Raw genomic sequence first — 24,480 nt, forward strand, 5'->3', positions numbered from 1 at the left:
TGGCAGAGAGGGGCTTTCATGTCCCGGGAGATACAGGCCAGACAACCCCTCCCTGGGCTTACAGAGGGGCTATTTGATTTAACCCCAAACACACAGGGGAAGGGTGGCTCCCAGGACTTCCCCAAGAAGGTCTCAGGGCGCCCGGCTTCCTGACCAGCCTTCCCTGAGCTGCGCAGGTTGGGGGGCTCGCTCGCCTCCCACATGCGGTTTCTGCAGTTACCACCCATCCCTCCCGGAGCCGTGAACTCCATACGGCACCCAGGCTGCTGGGAGGGATGTGTTCCGCGTGGGAGGCTGTGGCAGGGACAGAAAAAGCGTCAGCCCGCTGCAGTCCTGAGCAGCAGCCGGGAGCAGCGAACTGTGCGTGGATCAGGCAGCGCCGGGTGTTTATTTAACCCTTAATCCCAGTAATTTGCTCTAACACTGTAGTTCAAGCAGACACAGCCGCGTGCACAGAGAGTCTGACACCAATTAGTCATTCATGCAAAACGAGAGTTTTTTTTTTTTTACGCTTCTAAGTGCAAACAATTTTCTGCAAAGTGTCAGACAAGCAATTACCTTCCTATGGGCCCGTGAGCGGCTTGACTCGACCGTCAGGTAAGTTTAAGGACTTTAGTCTCATAGGGGTTAAACCTCTAATTTAATTGCTAGTTTATCCTCAAATTCCACTTTTAATTTATTGCAATCCAAGCAACAGATGCGGAAAGAACGCAGCGGGAGGCCAGCACCGAAATAGAGGTGGGGGAGAGACCGAAGGAGGCACCAGCGGTGCTATCCGAGGAGGGAAGGATGTGGTGTAACAGAGATTAAGGTGGGGTGAAACCACGCCAGATGACTAGGAGAGGTGTTTAAATGCTGAGTAAGTGTCCTAAGGGGGTACTACATGTATTTACTGAGCATTTATTGCCGTGGAGAACATCAGCCGTGGGTGATGCTATGGGGAGAAGGACCTCGCAGGGTGGCTGGGCTCCGCAGCTTGCCCCACCACGCTCATGTCTCCGTGCCGCAGAGGCTCTGGAGAAGTTTCTCCCAGCCAGTGAAGGTGTGATACTTGCACCTCGAGGCTGTAGCCATCCATGCCGAGAGCTGCTGCCACACCGGGCGCTGTTAGAGGGGCAGCAACACCACCCGGTGGCACAACCACCGTTGCCCGTGCTTCACCAAGCACCGCGTTTTCCTGCCCCAAACCAGCGTTTACTGAACCAACAGCAAGCACGTCTTTTGACAGATTTCTTTTGGCAGTCCCGCACTTACAAAGGGCTTATGCTCACTGGGTGAACATGCGAACTCCCAGGCTCACAAATGCAGCCACAAGATGACAATCTCTCCAATGAATTAAAATAATTACTTTTCTAATTCGCCCCTAGACTCTGCTAAACCTGCTGGGGCCTTAAGGGAGGCGCGAAGTTTTTTTTCACGTCTTCTGCTTACATAGGCAGACATTTTAATTTATAAACTGAATAATTCTGTATTCAATCAGTACAAAGGAAAATTCCGCTCGGGGACAGGGACGTCTCATGATGCTGTACAGGGTTAACCACACTAAACAACACACCCGTGTGGGACAGCCCTCGCTCCTCCGAGCATCAGCGATTTTGGTGAGCCCGAAGGTCTCCCTCCCAGGAAAGACTCAGAATATAAAGGATCCCTCAAGGGGAAGATGCAAAGGCAACTGGTTTTGAGCCACCAGAAAGCCCTAACGCCAAGCCCAGCAAACTCGATCGGGCTCTGGCGAATGTAAGATCATCGCTTGTGAACTCCCGCGCGTTCTTGGAGCCTGTGGATCCCAGTGGAAAACTGATGGTTTATCTGGTCCTGGATGAGGACCAGCAAGTTTTGTCACTGGATGGTGGGGCTGGGTGTGCTTTAATGCTTGAACCTTCCCAGCACTGACCCTGTCACGTAGCACTTACAAACTGGGTTTCAGAAGGAGAGGGCAGATGCTTGAGGGCAATACAAAATCTAAGGGTAAATACAGTGGTGTCTACAAAAAGATGCCGTGGTTATAAAACTCAGTAAATAGGAGTCAGTGACACTAGATATACACCAGATATACGTTACTTGCTTGTCTGAAGGAACTGGAGAGGAAACGATCCTGTCCAAGAGCGGGCTGGATACGCACCTGCAGCGACGTCCCACGGGGCGGGCGCCAGAGTCCACGCAAAGCCTGGTGCTGCGCCAGGACTTGGACCCTACTTTGGAGTAGTTTATAAATAATAAATAGTAAATAATAAGGATTAAATATTAAATAACAAATAATAACAAAAAGGTGCAACATTCATTACACGGTATGCTACAAATGAGGTTAAAAGTACGTGTATTCTATTTGTTTTAATTACAGTAAGACAAAACAAGCTCAAATATACCAAGAATCCCTGGAGGGTTTTGTTCCGCAGAAAGGAAATGTTCAGAAAGGTTTAAAATAACAAGGACGGAAATAAAGTTTGGAGAAAGCTCTTTCTCCTGTGAGGTGACAGCTCGCGGCTTGCGCAGGCGGGAGCCAGCCTTTTCCTTCCCTGCCCTTCGTTTCCAATCGGAGCGATGCTCTCCCCCTGGCAGCTGTCTAAGACCGGAATGCCAAAGCGTCATATGAAATTTTAAAACTTAAAACCTCAAAATAAGGTCTATACAGACACAAAAAAAAAGCAGCTAAAATACCATATTCTTGCCAAAATTAAATATAAGCTAACTACTTTCCTACGCTGGACTATTGCCGTTGATTTCAGCTACATCCCTTTATGCCGGTTTGGGATCTCGCCTGTCACCAAAATAACTTGCACTTCTGGCCATAATTCCCCCCTAAATCCTGCACCTAATGTTTCCGACGGGAATGTTTTAGCTAGTTTTCCACTCAGTGCTGAAATACTCCCAGTCGCTCTTCAGACCCCCGGCCTATGGGACGTCGGAGGGAAAGTGGGTGCCTGAGCCACCCAAGAGCCCGGACACCCCAGGGCCGCAGAGCCTCCAGCCAAACAACACGGATATTTAAGCAACAGTTTGCAAGTGGCCACAGAGAAACAACAACCTGCTTGTGCCCAAGCCTGCTGAGGTATAGTCAAGAAAGATGGCTATTTCCCATTACAGCCTGCTTAAAAGTGGTATCCAGCAACAGGAGAGATCAATCAGTAAATGCTGAGTCAAGACAAAATTTATATTTTCCTAATGATGGCTATTTCTTGCAAATTTACACAAATCTTTTACGCCTGCTGACACTTAGGCCGGTAAATGTATAATTAAATGATACAGCCAAATGCACAAACTTTTGCAGTCTACCTAAACCGAAAAACACAGGTTTTTCTCTGAGTTCTACTCTATTTTCTTTTTTCTGCTCTCGAGTCCAGCCCTGGATTTATCCCCCAGCCAGAACTGCTGTTTGCTCAGCGGGATGAGCTGAAAGGAGAGGACTTTGGAGAGATTTTTAGTTATGCAGGGAAGAATAAAAAAAAAAAACAAACCAAAGAAAGGGAAATATCCCAATTCTCTAGGTTACATTGTTGGTTATGTAACCAATCTCCCGGGTTATATTTACGCTCCTATAAATAGACATTTGCCCCAAAAGAGCGGCCTAAAAAATAAATGACAAAGGGAGTCAGGACGTGGCGACCGTTGGTGCTCGGGCGGGAGCGGGCGCGGGGGGTGGCGGGGCTCAGCACGGGGACGAGGACATCTGGTCGTAGTCGGGGCACTTGAGCAGAGCCGGGTAGTTACTGTTCATCTGCAGCGACGCCTCGCTGGAGATATCCGAAGGGCTGCGTCCCCGCGCCCACGCGTCCGGGTGCAAGAACTGCCCCGAGTAGTCGGAGCAGTTGCTCAGCCGGGGACGGTAGAAGCCGGGGTGAGGTCGGTAGATGTCCTCGGCCGTGTATCGCTTCATGAACAGGTAAACGGACATCACCCCGGCGCTCTGCAGGGGAGAGAGATGTGGCCTGACACTCACCCTGCTAACGGCTGCCTTCTCCACCACCACCAAAACAGAACAAAAATGTAAATGGCTTTTTTTTCCCTCTGCTGACGATGCACAAGGGGTCCCGAGGAGAGTGACTTCACTGCACCGGGTTCCTGCGGTAAATAACATCTCTGCATCCAAACGGTGACCAAACGCCCCATCGGTGCTCCAGGCTTGGGGCCTGTCCCCACTGTGTGTGTCTCCCACCATACTATATATCAGCCCCCATAGCCTATCCTTAAACCCCATCTCAGTCCTCCTTTTGGTCACAGCCCCAGTGCCCCCCCAGCCCTTGAGAACGGGATACACTCATTACAGGGATGTGAGAGCTCCCGGGTACCTCTGTGAGAAGGAACGAGATGGCAGAGAAGGCAAATGACCACCCATATTTGTAATTGAAGAACGTTTCCGAGTCTTTGGTCCGGTTCAGCATCTCGTCGTTAATGCTGGATATGTAGAGGACCAGCCCCACCACCAGGGACAGACCTGGGGAGAAACCAAGGAGAAAGAGGGTGGGAAACGCTTCAGGGATGAAGCTGCTGAAGAAGCACCTTCCTTTAGGACCTGACTTACAGGTGAAAGTGTAAAATGGGGGAAATGTGCTTGAAATAACGGGGAAAAGAAGGTGCTTTCCTGCTGAGCTAACCCAGGGCACTCCTCTCGTTTCACTCAAGCCGTTACCTGCTCGAGCAAGTCCGTATGCAGCGGGCAGGGGCTGGCTTCAGAGCTCGGCTGTCACAGCTGTTTGTTTAACACTGGCACAACACCGTGAATAAAACATTCACTTGTCTCATGCAGAGACATCCCGGCTGAGCAGTTTGAAGTTTCAGATCTCTCCTGTGACCGACGTGCCGTGAGAGGCGTCCTGCCCCCAGCACCCGCTCCTGCACGGGTGGGGGGTGCTTTTCCCCCACGTCTCCTCGCCGCTGCCACAAACAAGTCTTGCACGTGGTGATTTTTCATCCTGCAAAGCCCGAGCAGGCTGCGGGGCTGAGCTGGGAGCCCCCACGGGTGATGGATGACTCCAAAGAGGAGCCACCACAGAGGGTTAGGAGAGCACCAGCAGCTACAAAAGCCAACGTGCTCCATGCTCAAGGATTTTCAGGAGAAAAGCTGGCTAGCAGAACTCACCCGACAGGATGAAGAATATCCCCGAGACGAAGGCGAGGATGGTCCTGTGAGGCCGAATGTGGCCGATGTTGCTCAGGATGAAGCCGATGAACATGAAGAAGAGGCTGACCAGAGGGAAGGGGGTGGCAGAGCGGATCATCTCTGGGGGGAGAGGGGCAGAGGAAAGCGAGAACAGGTCAATCCTCCCCACACAGCACAAGGTGGCTCCTGACCAGGTCGGCTCCTTCCTCGCGGCTGGTTAACGTGGGTGCCCCGGCACTGCTCCCCAGGCCCTGGCAGGGGCTCCCCTCCCTTATGTGTCTCTGCTAACAGGGTGAGTGACGAGGGGACTCTGCCTGGCTGTAGAAACGTCTGTTAATGTTTCTATTTCCAGGAGTTTTTATGGGAAGTGTTACATGGGGAAAAAAAACCATCGGAACCTGCATTTTTCTCTGGCTTCGCTGCAAAACTGTTTGCTGAACACTTTGATTTATTAAATCAAAAATGACTGCAGAATTCATCATGAGAGCTGTGACACTCCATCCTTAATTCATCCCACTATGTAAAGTGTAAAATTGATTGCTACAGAATAAATACAGCTGCAAATTACAGAGAGGAGACTATAAAGCCAAACACTTCCACAAACATCAGCGCTCAATAGCCAGTGAAAGGAAATTGTAGAGCTCAGAGCCTCTGTGAGCACCCTGCCATCAGAAAGGGATGTCCCCAAAGACTTAGGAGCACGTTGGATGACTCACACAGTAAAAAATGTAGTTCCTCCTTGCACGGTAGCACTACCAGGGAACCAGGAGCTTCTCCAGCAAGGGCTCAAAGTGGATTTCTTGGGGGGATCCCCAGCGACCCTTTGGTGCTTTGCAGGATGCAAAGGGTAAGACCCCACCGAACCACTTACTCAGGACGTTGACTGTGGATTCAGATGTCAGCTGGATGTTCATGGGCATGACGTACTCGATAGTGAAGCACCGGCCGCGCTCTTCCCCTGCAGCAAACAGAGACCAAGTCACGCCTGCCGTGTGTTTGGCTGCTTGTTTTTGGGGGAGGGGGGGGAGAGTGGCTTTGAAATCAATTTCGATGCAAGCATAAAAACGAGCTTGCTTTTTACTGCCGCTTGCATCTCGGGTCTCGGTGTTTGGGGCTGAAGACAGACATCTCATAACTACCATCTCCCCCGTGCAAAAGGATTCTCTTGTATGGAAAAATGTGAACCGTGAAGGCAGAGGACCTAAGGGGGCCCCGGGGACAGTATCAGAGTTCCTCACTCCGACTTTTTCAAAGCATCAGTTGAAACTTTGTGACATTTCAGATGGGTCACTTTGAGATTCCTGTTCTCTTGGGTTTTGTTCAACTCCGTCCCCGCAGCCAAATCGCTGCATCAAACTTGGCGCGGCTGGAGGGGACGGTCCAGCTGACCTGAATCTAAATGTTGCAGGGACAAAAAGGAAAGTCGTGAGCTGCTGCCCAAGGCGCTGTGGCTGTGGCGCTGGGACGGAGCGGGGTGGGGGGTAGCAGGGTCTGGCACGGCGGCAGCAAACTCACCCAAAACCTATGTGCAAAGGCACAGTTATCCACCTGGCTATTAAAGCCGGAGGGATGGCATTACTCAGGTTGCGCCTAAATTTGGAAGCAAAGATGGGCACAGCCTCTAAAAACCCTATTTTCCCCAGCCCTTTCCCGCGGAACAACACTGACACGCAGCAAACGTCACCTTATGAGGGATGTTTTTGGGAGGGAGGCCATACCTGCCAGGAAGCAGACCCTCCAGAGCCCCGAGTGCAGCGACAGTTTGATTTCGGCCGACTGGTTCTGGGGCTGGACGATGCCCTCCTCCAGGTAGAGCCAGTAGTCAGTGCTGACGGAGATGCCCAGGAGGCCGAGGCCGCAGACGGCGAACACGCTGCTGAGCAGGGTCAGCGCCTTCCTGCCACAGGCACTCATTCCCAAAAGCATGGGGGGGCCGAGGCGGCGGGGACGGCTGCCGGGAGAGGGGACACGGCCATCAGCACGGAGCCGTCTACCGCTTTTTGGGGGAATGGATGTGCCAAAGCTTCGCCCTCTGCCCTTAACTGCCCTTATTTGGGTCGAGCTGAAATCGGCCGTTAAAACAATCACGGCATGCCCCGACAGATGGAGACTTTGAACCAAATCCCACCCAACCGCTGCCCCACGCCTCGTGGATGTGCCAAACGCTGGGTGCCAGCGCTGGGGCGGGAGCAATGCGGGATGGCCAGGATCAGCTCGTTGGCTCCCATTTTATCTGCTGGAGGTGAATTCCTGCTGCTCCGGCCAAACCTGGCACTCATCTCCCCAGGGGTGTAGCCAGACCGCAGCATCTGCCATCCTCAGAGCCTTATCTAAGGGCGGCAGCGCCAGCCGCGTCTCCTCGGCACAGGAGCTGGGTGAGGCTCACGGCCACCGCCACAACGGATCAACAAACATACTTTCGGCTGCCAGAACAAAACCTGCTCCTGAGCAGCTCCGGTCACCACCCCACTCCCCACAATATCGCCATTTTTCCTCTTCCAGGGTAGAATTCATAGAATCATAGACTGGGTTGGGCTGGAAGGGACCTCTGAAGGCCACCTAGTCCAACACCCTGCAGTCAGCAGGGACATCTGCAACTCGATCGGGTCGCTCAGAGCCTCATCCAGCCTGGCCTTGAATGTCTGGCGTTACCATCAAGATCCTGATTTTGCAAAAACCGCACTACATTTATGCCCGCTGAATGACATCACCAAATGCCTCGAAGCAGAGCAGCGTGACGCAATGGCCTGCCTTTTTCCGCTTTTTATTGTGCTTGCTGGATGAGAGCCGCAAGCGCCGGTGTCGGCTGAACGCAGAGAGTGAACTGGCCCAAACTGGGCCTGTGCTTCAGGGGCAGGCAGAGAGACGCCGTCAGGCCCTGGGAAAACATTACAGAAGGAGGGGAAAAAACTTCCTGCATCCTCCATGTCACTTGTGGATGGAAAATTTGGCTTTTTTTTTTATTTTTGCTAATTTGTGGAATTTAGCAGTTCTCACGGTGCCCTGCAGACTGATAAAATGTCATGAGAAATCAGAGTTTTTGACGCAGGAGAGAAAAAATGCCGTTAATATGGGGGGGGAAAAACCCACAGAAACAAAGGATTAGAGGAATAAGAGCAAGAAGGAAAAGATACACACAAGAGATGGTCTTCTCTTGGAGTGGGAATGAGGCAGATAACGCTATTGACTGCTTTTATAAAGGCAGCATGAATCACAGATAAGTGTCGCGTCATGTATATTTTCCAAGGCACATTTTGCCATTGTTCAGCATGGCGGACAATAAGGAAAAGAAAAAAATCCGGCTAGACAACAAAAGCTACCGAATTTAACACAGCAGGAGCGGGACGCGTTTTCCTTAGGCTCCCTTTAAAATTGCACAAGGCTCTTTCGCACCGCGTGAAGTTTCAAGGGACAACAAATGGGAGAGAGCTGGGGGCAGAGCACGGCATTTCCCTGCTGTGTCCCAGGCCTGGGAAGGAGAGCAGAGCCCTCCTAAACCCACATTTTGTTTGAAACACCGGTTCCCCGGATAATGACGGGTAAACAATAGCCCTGGGATGCGTATGTTGTCCGTCTCCCTGGGTGTCAGCTTTTGAACCGACGCAGGAATAGCTCCATCGTGCTATTATCCATGGATATCCATGGATAACAGGCATCGTGGCATGCATTGGATAACAGGCTCTTCGGAAGAGAAGTCTCAATGCTGTTATCACTGCGGCAAAGCCGGAGGGATTTAGCGATTAAATCGGGAGACACGGCTCCTGCCTGGGCCAGGAGATGACGGCTCACTGTTCTGACACGTCCCAGCGGGCTGGAGGAGGGCTTCACTTCTTGCACCTCTGATGTAAATATATTAATACTTACTTGCTTACAGCGACTCTCAGAGATGCCAAGAGTCCTCTCGGCTTGCACTTTTACACTTGAAAGCCTCCAAAGATAATGTTCTGCCACAGCTCCCTCATGACTAGTAGAAGCCGAGGATGCTGACGGTTGTTCCTTGCTGCCGGACGCCTGGAGGCGGGCTGGCTGGGCAGCTCCGCGCTCCTGCAGCGCCCGACCCCGGCACACCTGCAGCACCGAGGCACCAGCCTCCCCCACGGCCCGCTCCTGCAGCAAGTTTCATCCCAGACTGACGTGAAGGAAACTTGTAGTTACTGTGGAGTCCAAATAACTGCATTTACCGAAGAGATCCAACGCACCCAAGGCCTGTCTGCACCTCCAGCTCGCTGCTCTGGGCAGTCTAACAGACAAGAGCAGGGAACGCTCCCGAAGAGTCGCAAATTCTTGAGAGAAAGGGAGAGAGAGACTTTTATTATCGCATCCTACCCTGAGTCCAAAGCAGCCAAGTACATCTTGGTAGGAAGCAGATGAGCAGATGTACTTGCACCCTCCAGCGCTGCAACAGCTCTGACAATTCCCTTCCATGTGAAATTCAGGATTTGGCTCTTCCTACGTTCACACTGAGCCGTTTCCCAGAAGGTACCGACCTACGGGCAGGGGAGTGCTGTCACCGACAGCCAGCCCAAGGAAATGCTCGCGCTACCGCAAGCGCTCCACCTTTGGCTTTGCTAACGAGCCTCATTTTTGGTGTTCTAATTTAATGTTTCCCTCAGCTCAAGAAAAGCAGGACGTGTTCCCAGGAGCGACACCTCCCTGCTCGGGGTGTGAGGAGTGAGAGGGCCGGAGGAGACGCCCAGATTTTTTTTTTTCCCCCTGAAGAATTCGGAGGCAGCAGCTAAAGAAGAAACTGGTAGCCGTGGGGCAGAGAAGCACGTCCTGCAAAGGTAGCCCTGCACCTTGGGGTACTGTCAAAGGGAGAGATCGGCACAAAGCTGTAGATGTTAGGACACGAGTTTATCCCTTCACTGGATGGGAATATGCCATTTCCCAGGGAATATGCCGTTTCCCATCTCTTTATAGATCCCATTTGATCCAGCAATATGACCACGCAAAGCACAGATCCTCTGGCTCATCTGTTCTTTTCCCTAACTCACTCGGAGACATATTTTCTAGTTGCTGCCTCAAAATGAACAGTGTGTACTACAGGGTGTCTCATCCTTCTTGGCATTTTGGTGCCAAAATGGTAAAAGGAGCTGGAATGCATTCTTGGCTCATGTATCATCAACAAAAATCCTCCCTGCACATTTTTTGCTAATAAGGGGCCAAAAATCAAAGTAGGGAGTACGTGAAAGTCCAGATAAAGCCATTCAGAAGGAAATAGCTAAGCATTTCCAATGATTTGTTGTCCATCAACACCAGGCACTGGAAAATATACCCATTTGGCATCATTTATATTGGTCACTGGGGCGACGCTGGCAGCCCGGAGAGGGGTCGGGCGTCAGAGTCACGCCTCTCAATTGCCTCATTTCTTTTCTCTCTCACACTTCAATTTCCATGTAATCACGGATGCATTAGAGAATGATCCCTATTACTGTCTTGCCGGCACATAAAATCGAGCCGACGGGGTGGGGGACGGGAGTCAGGGATGGTGCAGAGCAGCCGCTCGGAACAAACCTTCCTCCGTATCCAGCGCCTGGAGAATCAGCAGGGCTCCCAAAAGAAAGATTTTTCAAGGACGCTATCAGGAGCTGGCTTGATTTTCAGCAAGGATTTAGTCCCCAGTAACCTTTACCAATCGTGTTTTGCTTCCTACAGCTGACCAGGGGATGCTATTTGGTTTCCAAGAGTAGCTGTATTTTAAATTAAATGAATATAGCCCCAAAGATTTCCAAGAACTGGGACCTTAGAACTGTTCCTGCTCCTTCAATCACACTGTGCCTTCTGGTAGTAGTCCAAGGAATAATAAGGGCAGTCTGAAAAGTAATCTGCAGTCCTCATAATGAATTTCGTTTTGTTTCAGAGCCATAGTTTCTGATGGGAACTGCATATGGCCCTCGCTGGGACCGACCCCCTCAGAAAATGAAATGAATATTGGTGTAGTTCCTAATGAAGTTCACCCAGATCTAGGAGTGAGTTGAAGTCCTCACCTGTTGCTCCATGGTGACGCAAAGAAAATGTTATCCTGGTCCAGATTTCTGAGCCCACCACTCTGTAACCTAACGCCGAGCACAAGCCACCACGCTGGGCTATGTAGATGGGCTGAGACAAATAAATATATCGCCGGTGAACTGCCTGGACAGGATGGGTCGTATCAATAAATCACTGCTCCGAGTTGAGCAGAAAACAACGCTCCTTCCTACCCTGGGTAAAGGCAGAAACAGCAGAGCCAAGAGCCAGGCCAAAGAGGCAGCTATTGATTTTTATGTGGCTAGAGCATCATTGCCAATTTTCTGACATTTGCGAGGAGGGGAAGCACAGCCAAGGTTATCGGAGCAGACAGGAGGGAAGGTTTTGTGTGTGGAGGGGTGCTGGGATCCAGGACAAGCCTGGCAGCCCGCCTCTGCGGTTGTGAAAGCCGGGTCCCCGCTGCAAGCAAGGGAAATCAGGGGTTAAATGATGGACCTGCAGCAGTGGGAGAGGCTGAGCAGAACATAAAGGAGAAGGAATGAAGTTTGGTGGACGTGGGGGTAGGAAACCCACTGAGTGAGCGATCGATGTACAAAGAACATCAGGGACCTGGGTAAGAGCCTGCAAACGCAGGAGAGCGTGAGCTGCGATGGAGCTGAACTGAAAGGGCCAGCTCCCACTAAGCTCCGACAAGAAAATTGGGCTGGCTAAAAATAAAGGGCCTTCAAGCAGCACGATCCCTTCCTCAGGACACAACGCAGGCCACAAACGTGGGCAAAAATAAATAGGTCAAGGAGAGCGGCTCCTTCAGAAGTAAACTTTTCAGAGGTGGCAATGCCCGGGCAGGAAGGGCCGTGCCGGGGGGGCGAGCAAGGCCACCGCTGCATCGCCACCCTCCTTCGGGCAGCACGATGTCACCCTGGCTCCCTTGTGAGCAAATCCAGAAAAGCTTAATTTGGTGATTAATAACCACAATGGAACAGGAAGGTGGTGGCAAAATGGCACGGCAGCTCCCACTGCGCTTACGCAGCACCCGAAGGGTGCAAATGTTCCGCTCCTAAACCAGCGTGTGCAGGATGCAGCCTGTGTCCAGCCGGCTCCAACTGATGCTCCATCGGTTTGCAGAGAGGGTTTTCTCCACGGGAGGAGCACGCGGCGAGACGACTTTAGCCACAGCCGGGCGTGTGCAGCTCCGCAGAGGAGGGGAAGAGGAGGAGATGGTGTGGGCAGTGCCCTCCTGGGCACCCAGGAGAAGCAGCTCCACAAACCTCACCTGGAAAACCAGGTGCTTGGGAAACATGGTTTGGGAATTTCCACTTGGGAAGCAACGGTCCCTCCTTGAAGCTTGGAAAAAGTGTACTGCAGGCAGGAGAGAAACACGAGACCACTCTGCTTCCATAAAATAGCTGAAGGAGAGCGGGGACGGCTGCAGAGAAAAGCAGTATCTCCTGGGCCGGTGCGCTGGGAGGGAACGGCCGAAGGGGATGCGGGTTGGAGCTGGTCCACAGGGTTCCCAGGAGCCCTGTCCTGGGCTGCCGGCACCCGGCACCTCACGTGGTTCATGGGAAGACAGAGACACGCAAGGCAGCTTTACAGAGCTGCATTAGTGTCATATAAAAATGTCAGCTCGATTTCTGAGAGAGGAATTATGTATTGGAAAAAATAAGTACAGAAATAAATCTTTTTGATGTGGAAGAGGTTTAGCCTGATATTAAGAAATGAAACAGTCCATCTCATGGCAGTTTGAACAAGCGCTAGTAAGTGCGGCTACGAGCAGCCATAAACTTCAAACGGATCAATACTGGGCTTGAAAGCTTCCCCTCGGCTGCGAAAAGCGGTGCGGCACGGCCAGCCCCACGCGCGGCACTGCCATCACAGCCGGATAGAGACAGAGCATCCCATCAATCGAGCGCACTGGGCTCACAGGCTCTCCAGGGAGGGTTTAAAAAAAAAAAAAAAAAAGGCTGGTTATGAGTTATTTAAACCTAGATTGAGCCACAGCAATCATAAACCTATTAATTTTTTGCTTCTCAGCAGACACAAGGAACACCTGAAAAATAATCGTAAGAAACAACGTGTGACTGCCGCACACTGTAACGCGCACCACTGGCTGATTTTATGGGGGGGATTACTTGGGATCTTTCTCTTAAGCTTGACTTCCATAATTTTCCTGAGAAATTCCCCTTTTCCCTAGCACTTCCCATGCTTTATTTCTTGTCCAAGTTATTTTTCTTAAGCTTGATCAAAAATCCTTTCATGGCAGTGTGAGAGTGAAGGAAATGCTGTATAGTACCATAATGCTGCATAGAAACACATATAGTACCATATTTTTCTGCTGACCCCACAGCCTGCTTTAACGAACATCCAAGGCTGACCCACAGCTGCTCTTCCCTCTCCTTTACCGTGCCCTTCAAAACCTGCCCTTTTGGCTAGAGATCGCTCAAAACCTGCCCTTTTGCCTGGGTCAGGTTTGCAAGGTTGTTACTGATGAATGGAGCCCACCGTTAGCTCCAGCACCAAATACAAGGAGCTCCAATGATACTCCCAAGGTCAAAGGAGCAGCAACTGAGAATCTATTTCCCCACGCCAGCCCTCAAACCAGACACTCTCCCAAACGGGCCGCCTCTGCCATGCTGCTGCACTCACCGGGGCGATGGCTCGGCTCCAGCCCATCCACGCTAATGGCTTTGGATGATGCCAGTAACTTTCAACAAATAAAATCATCGACCGAACAGCCCCCGCAGTCCCGGCTCACACACTGCCGGCACAGCCTGTGTGCGTACAGCTACTGCTCATTCACATGGGCTTTCTGGATCCACAAATACCCCCCCTCAAAACCTCTTATAGAGCACATCCCGCCCGCGTGTCTCCTTTCCCCTTGCTGTTTAAGGCTCTTACCTCTTTTAACCCCAGCTGGAGCGACGCTCTGGCAAGTGGAACACCTGCGACGTCGGCTGTGAAGGTGGGAAGCCCAGGTTCTGGCAGACCGACTGCGAGGCAAGCGTCCCAGCGAGGAGGGTCCCTGATGGATGCTCCAGCTGCTGGGCGGCTCTGGGAGGAGCTGGGAATGGGGCGGCTTCGGCAGCGGGCACGGGAGAGCTCCTGGACCGCAGGAGAGGGCACAGCCTTGGCTCTCTGCCTCCGACTGAGTCACACGAGGGATGCACGGGGCTGGGACACAGGGACAGGCGGATGGCAGGCACGGGTCTGCATCCGCGCGCCAGCAGCTCCTACCCTGTGGGTTTGTAGGAAAGCGTTACACAAAGTGCATTTCCCAAGAGGGAAACAGGAGCTAAGGTCTGAGCTTGCAATATTGCCCACGCAAGTCCAGGTCTCCAGGCTTAGACTATATATATATATATATCTTCAAAGTTTACATCACTAACAATAGCTGAGCCCTTTCTTTTCCAGAGCCCTTCCCAATGCCCTCTCACCCTCTGCACTTGGAAGCTGACACACGATATTCACCTACTTGCAGTGCGTCAGAGAGCTCGCAGTCAGGGACGTGAGTCAAACCCCTGGTTTCAATCCCTACAAAGAGCTACAAAAGCAGAATAAAAGGGGAAATACCTAGTGCTGCAAAGCAAACCGGCTGGGGGCTCTGCTAGAAGAGCAGCAGAAATCTCGTTGCCGTGGGCTGTGCGGAGCGGTGCTTACCCATTAACCTCTGCGCACTGTAAATTACAGGTTGTATTTCTATCCCAACTACATAAACTCCAGTAACCCAACGATCCAGTGACCCTCTTCTGGCTTCAGCAGGGTGCGTCCCTCCGCTCACCTTGGCTGGCGCAGAGGGAGCCCGGGCAAACCCAGCATCGAGGACAAGCGAAGGCAACGTACCCCGCTGCGTACGCCGTGGCTGGAGGAGCCCCCACCTCCCACCGGGACCAAGGCTGGGATGGTCTAGGGGAATATTACATCTTTAGCAGTTGGTTCTTGTTCACTTCCACACGTCATTTAAGATGGGACAAAGTCCTGCAATGGCCTTGTGTATTAAATTCCCTGCCCAACGACAGCTTTTCAAGGTCTCCATGTCCTTCCAGCAGCAAGGCAGGTCACAGGGTGACTGAAGATCTCAGGTACCTTTTCCATAAGATATGTTGTTTTAACCTGAAGTGGGTAGAAACAGAACCCACAAATGCAGGGTAAGCCCCGCAGGAGCCGTGGATTACGAACAGCAGCGCATGAAATTTCCCTGGGCTACAAAGTTTTGCTGCTGCAGGGGGTCTAGGAACAAGCCCCAGCCACCAGCCTGGCTTTCAGGAGATGAGGCTGCTTGGCAGAGAGGGGCCAGCGCCCCCCGCTTCCTTCTTTTCCCCTTAATGATCAGCGCACGACAGCTTGAGCTAAATTAAGCAGCGCTGGGAGGTAAAAAATAGCATCAAGAGCTAATTAAAACCCTTCTGCCTCCCCCGCGTCGGTGGCGGGGAGAGGGGAGCTGAGGGTACCTGTGCCATGGAGGCACGCAGCCCTTCCCCCGCCACCGCAGCTCTTCTCGCCAGCGCTGGCAGCTGGAGTGTTTTTATGAACACTTTCAATGTGATAAATGAGAGAAAGCAAGAAATCCCCCGGGTGCCGTTGGCGTCTCTGCACGCCGAAGGCTGCAGGCAAGCGGCACGTTGGGCAGGCTGCACGTGCCGGCCACGGCCACCGAGACCTCCGTCCCCTCGGCGTGATTAAACATGATTGCTAGCACGAAGCAGACACCTTGTTATCCAGGAGATTGCATTCCCTGCTTTTAGAAACCAGCTTTACTGCAAAGCCCCCGAGTATTGAAACAATAGCATGAAGAAAGCGGAGAAGGGCTGTATCATCCACACCTCAGGCAAACGCCTTCATAACGCGAGTGCCATTCACGGCTGCAATCAAACCCAGTTACCAAAGACAACGGCTGCTCCGTCCAGCTTTGCGTAAGCAGTTTGGGACACGGCTCCTCGGATGCCGGTGGTGGTGTCTCCGTGCACAAGCTCTCCGGGTCTGACACTGAGCTGCTGCAGAAGTTTGGTCCCATCTTCACGTAGGAAAGGTCTTTGCTTTGTGCAGCTTGTTGGGTTTAACAGTCAGGAATATTAAAGTACATAACAAGCATTTGTATTGGAGATACTAAACTTTCTACCACCCAGATTTTAGCAAGATTCACTGCCAGTTCCAGGATTTAATGGTAGATGTCCCAGCAGACAGGGTGGGAAAGACCGTGCAGGACTGAGAGCAGGCACAGGCAGCGTGGCCCAGCCAGAGGAGCACGGCTCAGCACCAAGCCCAGCGCGGCCTCGGGAGGGCATCCGCTGCCTGCCCTGCTCAGCACCGGGAAGCGCATCCGCGTCCTGGGACAGTCTGCGGGAACAGGCTCAGTCTCTTTCTCCATCCTTCCCCCAGGCCAGTGCCTATTACCAGGCGGAGCTCGGTCTGCGTGTAGCTGGTCCTTACCTACACCCCGTCCTAGTCACACTGTCCCTTTGTGTCACCACGTACTTGTTCCCGTGGCACCCACCCAGCAGCACCTCTCCTGCCACCTATATAACGACCTGCTATTTGCTTCTCCATGTGGTCTGTAAGACATTTCACAGTAACAACAGTTGACATACGTGACATGGCTATTGCCTTGTCTTCATCTGTCCTCACCTGCCTTCACTCCTGGTACAGAAAAGGGCAGTTTTGTCCCAGTTGCATTCCTGCCCGTAGCTCACCGTTCCTGTGCTTCAGGAGAGAGGTGCTGCTTCCCAAGCAGCAGCTCCAGCGTCAGAAGGATTTAACACAACTTTCCCAATCACACAGTTTTCTAGGTTGGGTTTGCTGTGTTGCTTCTCGCCATCTGCCGCTTCCAGGGTCTCCCAACAGCATCCAGGAGAGGACCATTTGCTCTCGAATATAAAGTCAGTGCAGCTCTGAGCATCCCCCGAAGAGCCATCACGGCAACAGGAACCAGAGCAAATGTGACATGAGGGAAGCTGGGGATGGCAAGAAAAGAAAGCAGAGCTCCAGCTTGGGTGAGGTATTTTGGCAATGCCGAAGGCAAAGCTTTCTGTTCCTGTACAAAGCGATGGCACCCACCCTCACGCGGGTGAAAGGCATGGCAGCAGGAGACGAAGGCAGAGCAGCCGTCGGTCCCACCGTGGCTTCACCCAGACCCTGCCGCAGTCCTGGGAAGGGCTCTCCCATAATGTTCTTTGTGTCACACTTTCAGCTGTGAGGCGAGCCGGGTGTTCATGGGCCGTCCCTCCATGAGAGCCGATGGAGGATGCTCCAGGATTTCCCGTCCCTCCTGGTGCCAGCACCTGCCGTGTGTCCCCACATCCGTGCCTCTCACCGGCCTCCGGTACAGTCTGCCGTGTCCGAATGGAGCATCACCTCAGTTAGGTATTTCCCAAAGAGTTAAATTTTTTTTCTTCTGTGATGTATTGTATCTCAGTCCCTGAAGTGCTAAACCTTACAAAAGAGGTGGCTCAGCCTTTGTGTGGGACGTGGCACCCAGGGACCCCGCTGCAAGCCCGTGCTCGAGCCACCTCTGCCAAACAGCACCCGCCACACCTCTCCGAGCGAGCAGAGCTGTTCCCAGCCAGAGCTGCCACACAGAAGAGGGTCATCTATTGTAACCCAGTGCCCAACGTCTCCCAAGAAGAAGCCAGGGCTGTGGGTTGCCCACTTGCAGGGCTTCGAGGCCGAGCGAGGTCCTGCCCTGGCAAAGCTGACCCTCTGCTCCCCGCGGATGGGGACGTCACCCAGCGCTGCACGGGCACCGAGTGGGAAGAAGAATTATCCGCAAGTTGTCTTGGGTCAGTGGATGCCATCTGCTGCGCTGCTCAAAAAATCCCCCCGCAGTGCAGCTGTGAGCACGGCTCTAATGAGGTTTTTCACCCATGAGCAATGAGCAATACCTCCCTCGTACTAAAGGAAAAGCCACAAGTCCATCTTCCAAAGGCACCAGACACAAACCCCACTCATCTGTGGCAGCCCATTTTCCGAGCCTGATGATCCATCAGTGTGGTCCTTTGACAAATTCCATTTTCCCAGTAAATATTTGACTATAAACATCATCAGTCTGTGGCTACACAGCGATAAAATCGGTGTGACTTTGATTCCAAATCCACTTTCTAGAGCGCACCTAGAACCCAAACCCCTTTTAATTTCAGTGAGAGTAAGACTCCCAGATAACTTTTGTCCCAGACTCCATCATCTAGTTATTTTAAAAACGCCACCTTAAAACCAAGGCTCGAAATCTTCCCAGCTGGCTTATGAAAAGCTCCCGGCGCTCACTCCAGCCGTGCACTTGCGCAGCTCACAGCTTGCCGATACCGTTGAAACCTCTGTGGGCTTGTGCATTATTTCTCTTTTGTATTTTATATTCCCTTCCCTCTCCATAAATGAAGCTGAAGCTGCAAATGCTGCGGTATGGATGCTGCCGGGTGGGGATTCGTTCAGCTCAATGAATATATTCAACAGCTACAATAATACAGCAAGGGACTGGAGAAATAAAGACACAGAAGCATTTCTGTCCCCTGGACGCCACGTGGAGCAGCCGCATGGCGGCTGAGCGGGAGGCGCGATGGGAGCGGGACGGGCTGCTGAGAGCCAGCCTCCTGCCCTTTGGCGTTTTACGTGGGTCACGATGTGACAGACCGATGTCACGATGTGACAGTCCCTAAAATCCGGCAGGGATTGAGCCTCCGAAGGCAGCCTGAACGCACAGCACCTGTGAAACCGAAGGGCAGCAGCGATGGAAACGTGGGAATGCTCCTCCAGCAAAGCTGCCCGCCCAGGTCACGCCACTGGCACCCGCTGCTACTGCACAAAACTCAGTGGAAATACACCTTTTTAGCTGAAATACTCCTTTTCAGCATTCTTGCTGAAGTAGGGCTATTTTCAGTGAACGCAACGCCCTTGCTGCCTTTCCCAAACCTCACCTGCTCCATGCAGGCCACCTACCAGCTCCGGCGAGGCCTCCTCGTTCTCCTCTCCCCCACGGAGGTTCAGGGGGCGCGAGGGACACGGTGGGGATGCAGTGGGGACAGCAGTGCTGCAGGTCAGACCCGCTCTCCGGACGCCACCAAGGAACCTCCTGCTGCTTCGTGCCTGGAAGACCCAGCCCTAAAAGCTGCAAGAAGCATCATTCGTCAGGGGCTGACGAAGTTTTACAAAATGCCAAGCAATTAATCAACAGCCGAACGGGGTGTCAGAAACCCGCCCTGCTCGCTGCTGTGGTGGCCGAAGCACCACATTTCACGTTTCACCACCTTTCCCGGGATGTGAATAAGTAGCGCACGGAGCAGTGAAGGCAGGCTCCATGTCCCCTTTCGCCTGTTCATATGATAACACACGATCCAGCATTTTTTTTTTTTCTTTCTACTTTACTTCACTCAACAACCAGGTCAGGTTTTTCCCAGATAGCTTCGCTTGAATTCCCACTCCCCTCTCCAAGGGATTTACTACGCTGAAAACCACTGGCAGCGGATTTTATATTCCCTGTGAAAAATACACTTTCCTTTCCTCAGCCCAACGTTCGGAAAGTCGCGGGGGAAGCCAGGGATGCTCACGGTGCCCGAGAGACGGCTTTGTGCCTCGGAGCAGGCTGGTGGCGGAAAAGCCCTGGGATGAAGAGCCGGGATCAGCTCCCCGTGGGCCGAGGGCCAGCCGGGGCTCCGGCAAACCCCAGCTCCCATCGCAGCGCGCTGCCGCTGGAGCGGGGCCGGTGCCGCCGGGGCGGGTATCGCAAACCGGGGGGGGGTATCGCAAACCCTGGGGGGGGTATCGCAAACCCTGGGGGGGGGGTATCGCAAACCCGGGGGGGGGGTATCGCAAACCCGGGGGGGGCGGTATCGCAAACCCGGGGGGGGCGGGTATCGCAAACCCAGGGGGGGGCGGGTATCGCAAACCCGGGGGGGGCGGGTATCGCAAACCGCTCGGGGCCGGCGACACGGGCAGGGTCACCCGTCTCCAGCCGCCCCTGCCGGGCGCTCGGCTGGGCCTTGGGGACGTTAATGGAGCGGCTCCGGCCACCGGTAGCCCCGGCGCTGCCCGGGGCGGTGCCCCCCCCGCTGCCGGTGCCCCCCCCGCCCCACACACGGCCCTCCCCCGGGGGAGCTGCCGAGGGCACGGCCGGCCCCGACTGCAATGGGGACCTAAACCCTGCCGCTCCACAGCCCTCCCCCCCCCCCCCCCCCAGCCCCGGTCGGGCTTTAAACTTTCACGTTTCCACATGCAAAGCGGGAACCCCCCCACGAAGCCACCTTCAGGACTGTGTTCCCCCCTCCCCGGGGGCAGCCTGCCCCGGACACGGGAAGGGTCCCCAGCCTTTCCCCCCCCCAGCTCCGGTCCACCCCCCCCGGTCCCCGGCACTCACGGGCCCCGCGGGCGCGGCTCCGGCGGCGGGACGCGGCCGTCGGCCCCGGGGATGCTCCGCTCCGCGCCGGGGAGGGCCCGGAGAGGAGAGGGCATCACATGGCGCCGGCGGGGACAGCCCACCTCCCCCTCCCTCCATACCCCCTTTCCCTCCCTCCCTTCATCCCTCCTTCCCTTTCTCCATCCTCCCCTTCTTCCCTCCCCCTTCCCTCCCCCCCCATCCACCCCTCCTTCCTCGCTCCCCCTTTCACTTCCCTCTATTCCTCCTTTCCCCATTCTTCCCTCCCCTTTCACCCTTCCCTTTATTCCCCCATTTCCCCTCTATTCCCCCCTCTTTTCCTCTGGTCCCCTCCTTTCTCTTCTCCCCATGTCCCTCCATCTGTCCCCTAGTCCTTCAGCTGGGGCTGGTGACTCCAGTTCGCCACCGGGGCAGGGGTAGGAGCCAGCATCGCCCCTGCCCCTCTGTGCATCCGCCCTTCCATGCACCCCCCACCTGGAAAAAACAGCCCCCCCTGGGCTGGGACTGGCAGTGCTGGGTGGGCTGCACTCCCTGGGATGCTCATTTGGGAGCCGGGGAAGGGAAAACTGTCTCCGGCCACCCCTGTCAAACAAATCCACATCTAAGGACACAGCAGACAACGGGGAGGATTGGAGGGCAGCAAGCCAGCGTGCTGGAGAAAGCCAGCTTGGCAGGGCTCGGATCAGGGCAGGGAGAAAGCCAGGGCTAAAGGAGAGAGGGACACAGGGGCAGATGCTGTGGAAACAACCGCCGGACTGAGCGATTCAGCCAAAACACACAGAAAACTAGCGGCAGAGCCAAGAATAAGGACACAGCTCCATCAGGGTGTCCAGCAATGGGACACTTCCTTGGATACAGCGGGAAGGACAAGAAGGGGGTCACACACCATGCAGGTGACTCTGGCTACGTGAGCTGCCAGCCCAGGCAGCAGGGCCGAGGGCAGCTCGTGGCCACCACCGCAGCGCCTGAAGCTGGGCTTCGTACGGCAGTTCCTGCAGCGAGAGCTTATTCTGTGCAAGGGCTTTGCGGAGGAGACGGTCGCCCCTCCAGCCGGGTCCCCGCAGCAGCGGCGCAGGACGACAGGGTGGCTCCCAGGGAAGGCACCGCTGAGGTCTCCCAGCAGGGAAGCAACAAAAGCATTTTGTGAATTACAAGTCTAATAAATTCAGCCTCTAATAAATATTGGGTCACCAATTCCTAGTGCTCTGGCTAAAATGTGCCGCACCTCTGCCTGATACATCCTCAGTTGGCAAAAACGTTGACTATCTTAAATAGAATAATTCAAAATAAAGTGAGATATGAGATGTGGAGGAGGTGTTGGTTAGGTGGCTTGTTTGAAGTCAATGGAGCCACGCGCTCTGGTTTGTTGAGCGCTGTTTTGATTTATAGAAATAATCAAAGCCAATGCAGGTGTTTAAGCTTTGATTTCTCCAACCAGAACATGGTGAAGCCTAGTACAGCAGAGCCCCAGCGAGGTCCAGGCTGGTGGAAACCTGCCTCCCAGTAGGGCCCCAGCTGGCAGCCAGAGCATACTGGTTATTTGTGCGGGAGTGCACCTCCACATGGGTTCTTTCACACAAAATTACAGAGCTACGTAAATTACAGAGGATTCCGCATGCTTTCCTGGGCTCATCTCTCAGGCCCGTAAGGAACAGCTGGCTGCCGTTGCAAAAACGCACCTTTCAGTGCATCCTTCCTTGCAGCTGGAGCTCTCAGAACACCCCCCCAGAAGATTTAGTACCTCTCAAACACCTCTCATTCACATTTGAGGAAGAATTGAAGGCAGCAAATCCATCGGGGGATGGACAGCAAGGAGGGAGCAGGGATTAATGCAGCAAAATGGATTCTGCACTGGAAAAAGGCAGTCGAAGAGGCAATGCCCTCCCAGACCCCCAGCCCCAGGGAGGGGGCGGCTTTCCTGGGATGGAGCTAATCAGCAGGTAATTACCAACAAAGTCAAAAAGCTACAAGAGGCAGGTTAGGCCTGGATGTTCATCACGTTCTGTCAGGGTACATTATTTTAATACAGCAATTGGCTGTTCATCATTTTTCTTTTCACTATATTGTTAAAAAAAACACCAAAACCAAAGCAGACGTTCATTTTTCTCCAGAGAGGCAATCTGCTCTATCAGCCGCCTGGGCACCGTGCAGCACTGTTTGACTACAACATGAGTAAAGGCTGCAGCACACACAGCCAGTGACATAATTAACCATTACAGTGTAAGAGGCCCCCAGCAGCCATGCATATAATCAATTAGAGATACACATTTTGGGCTTCAGTCTCTCCCCCCCCCTTCTGCTGCTATACAAATAGTGCTTAGGCTAAAACACTCGGATGGATTTTCCATTGCTGCTTGTCTCATACAGCACCTTCTGCTGTGGGAAAGCACACGCACCGTGCCAGCACTCCCACCAGGAGCACTTCCCACCGGCACGTGGGGAGAAGGCACCGGCAACACCTCCCCAGAGCCCCGCGCAGCCCCAGAAGCCCAGCCAGGCTCCCCTACCTCGTCAGCTGCCCTCTGTAAGTCCTTCCCCGTAACACCTATCTCCCCACTGATGGCAAAAGACGGTGAAGATGAAGCAGAAACCCCTTCTCCCGGCCAGGATCTCAGCGTGGCGGTCCCAGGCAGGACAACTGGCACTTTGTATCTTCTCAGCATCCTCCAAAACGTGGGACAGGACTTTGCCAAATCCTGCAACAGTTGTTTTGCTGTTTGCTGTAACACCACCCAGTACCACCTCAGCATTCCCAGAGCAGCATCACTTCACCCCCCCACTGTTCACTCTTTGCTGCCGAGCTCTCTCCTCCCCCAGAGGGAGGATCCTCCACCGCAGCCACATGTGGGGTGAGTGGAGCCAGGTGGGATTTTGCATGTTGCAGGATGTTATTCAGCTGTGCCCATCTTTCAGGGCTGGAGCCTGACTCAGCTCTGCCGACCCCCATGCTGGTGGAGCAGCCTTTCACACCACGTCCAAAACCAGCACGGAAGCATGAAGCTCCATCGACACCTGAGCAGGCAGCTTTTAGGATGCACCCAAGGTCAAATCTTATTAGTGAGGAGGGATTTAAGCTTCATTAATGGCCCAGACCATTAATGAATTCTTTACAGCACCAGACCATTAATGAATTCTTTACAGCAATTCTTACCGCAGCTCTCCCTGGGCCGTCAGCGATGCGGCAGGGTGCTGGGGGCCCCTCTCCTTTTAGCTACAAGTGTTTAATTCCTGCAGGTGACATCTGCAGGGAACTTCTCCCTCGTCTTTTCTCTTCCAGCAGAAGTCACCTTGAAGTCACTCAGGACATTATACAATAAAAGGCCTGGTCCTGTCGACTTGGGCCACCAACTGACAGCCTCAGGTTTGCCTCCCCTCCCACTCCCTCTAATTTGCTCTACACTTAATTATTCAGACAGCAAATCTGCCCAGCAAACGGCCGGGGACGAGCCGTACCATGGGCAGCCACCCCTCGAGTCCATGCGTGGCTCTGGTCCGGAGTCAGACCGCAGCTATCAACCAGCTTGAATTGTACAGCGGGCTGTGAGAAGCATTTTGGGCGCAGGAAGAGAAAGTCTGCACCAGCCAGAAACTGCAGTGCTCGCCCGAGGAAAGGGGAGAGAGAGCAGGTAGATGCAACGAACTGGCGACCCGATGCCGAAGCTGCTGTGACTTGTGTGGGAGGTGACGGATGCTCCATGCCAGCTGCCTCGGCACTTGCTATTTTTTGCCGTTTGGCGGGCAGGATGGCCGGGGGGAGGCCTGGGGAGACGCTGGAGCACGGAGGAGATGCGCAGAAGCCCCAGCACAGCCCTGGGGGAACCCACTGCCATCCCTGTGCAGCTTCCAAAGGCTGGGAACCACTTGCTAGAGAGACTTTTGAGATTTTCTCTTTCCGTGAGAGGGTGTTCGCAGGAGGGATGTGGCTCTGGGTGGCAAAACTGGCGTCAGCAGCCTGGGTTTGGGATCCAGAGCCGCAGCACCCGCGGCTCCTGTGCAAGCGGGATGTGACCTTGGGACGGGGCCGCTCCAGCCGGGTCCTGTTACGTGGCAGGAGTCAGCA

At 53.7% G+C, this 24,480-nt stretch overlaps 1 protein-coding gene across 3 annotated transcripts; it reads right to left on the minus strand.

Annotated features, from left to right (window-relative positions):
• Positions 1-980: 980 nt before the first annotated feature.
• On the minus strand, positions 981-20,545 carry CACNG5 (calcium voltage-gated channel auxiliary subunit gamma 5). Of its 3 annotated transcripts, XM_063352301.1 has the most exons (9): positions 20,403-20,545; positions 18,989-19,157; positions 14,844-15,175; positions 13,964-14,300; positions 6,817-7,049; positions 5,970-6,056; positions 5,078-5,218; positions 4,287-4,432; positions 981-3,904 (listed from the first exon to the last, which is right to left on the minus strand). In XM_063352301.1, the coding sequence occupies exons 5-9, from the start codon at positions 7,022-7,024 to the stop codon at positions 3,647-3,649; spliced, it is 840 nt and encodes a 279-aa protein (XP_063208371.1). In that variant the 5' UTR covers positions 7,025-7,049; positions 13,964-14,300; positions 14,844-15,175; positions 18,989-19,157; positions 20,403-20,545; the 3' UTR covers positions 981-3,646. The 3 variants fall into 3 exon arrangements, with proteins under 3 accessions (XP_063208371.1, XP_063208370.1, XP_063208369.1); XM_063352300.1 differs by lacking the exon at positions 14,844-15,175 and having other exon boundaries at positions 18,989-19,150; XM_063352299.1 differs by lacking the exon at positions 14,844-15,175.
• Positions 20,546-24,480: the final 3,935 nt, after the last annotated feature.

Source organism: Chroicocephalus ridibundus, chromosome 14 (genome assembly GCF_963924245.1).
Source record: "Chroicocephalus ridibundus chromosome 14, bChrRid1.1, whole genome shotgun sequence".
Classification (NCBI taxonomy): Eukaryota; Metazoa; Chordata; class Aves; order Charadriiformes; family Laridae; genus Chroicocephalus; species Chroicocephalus ridibundus.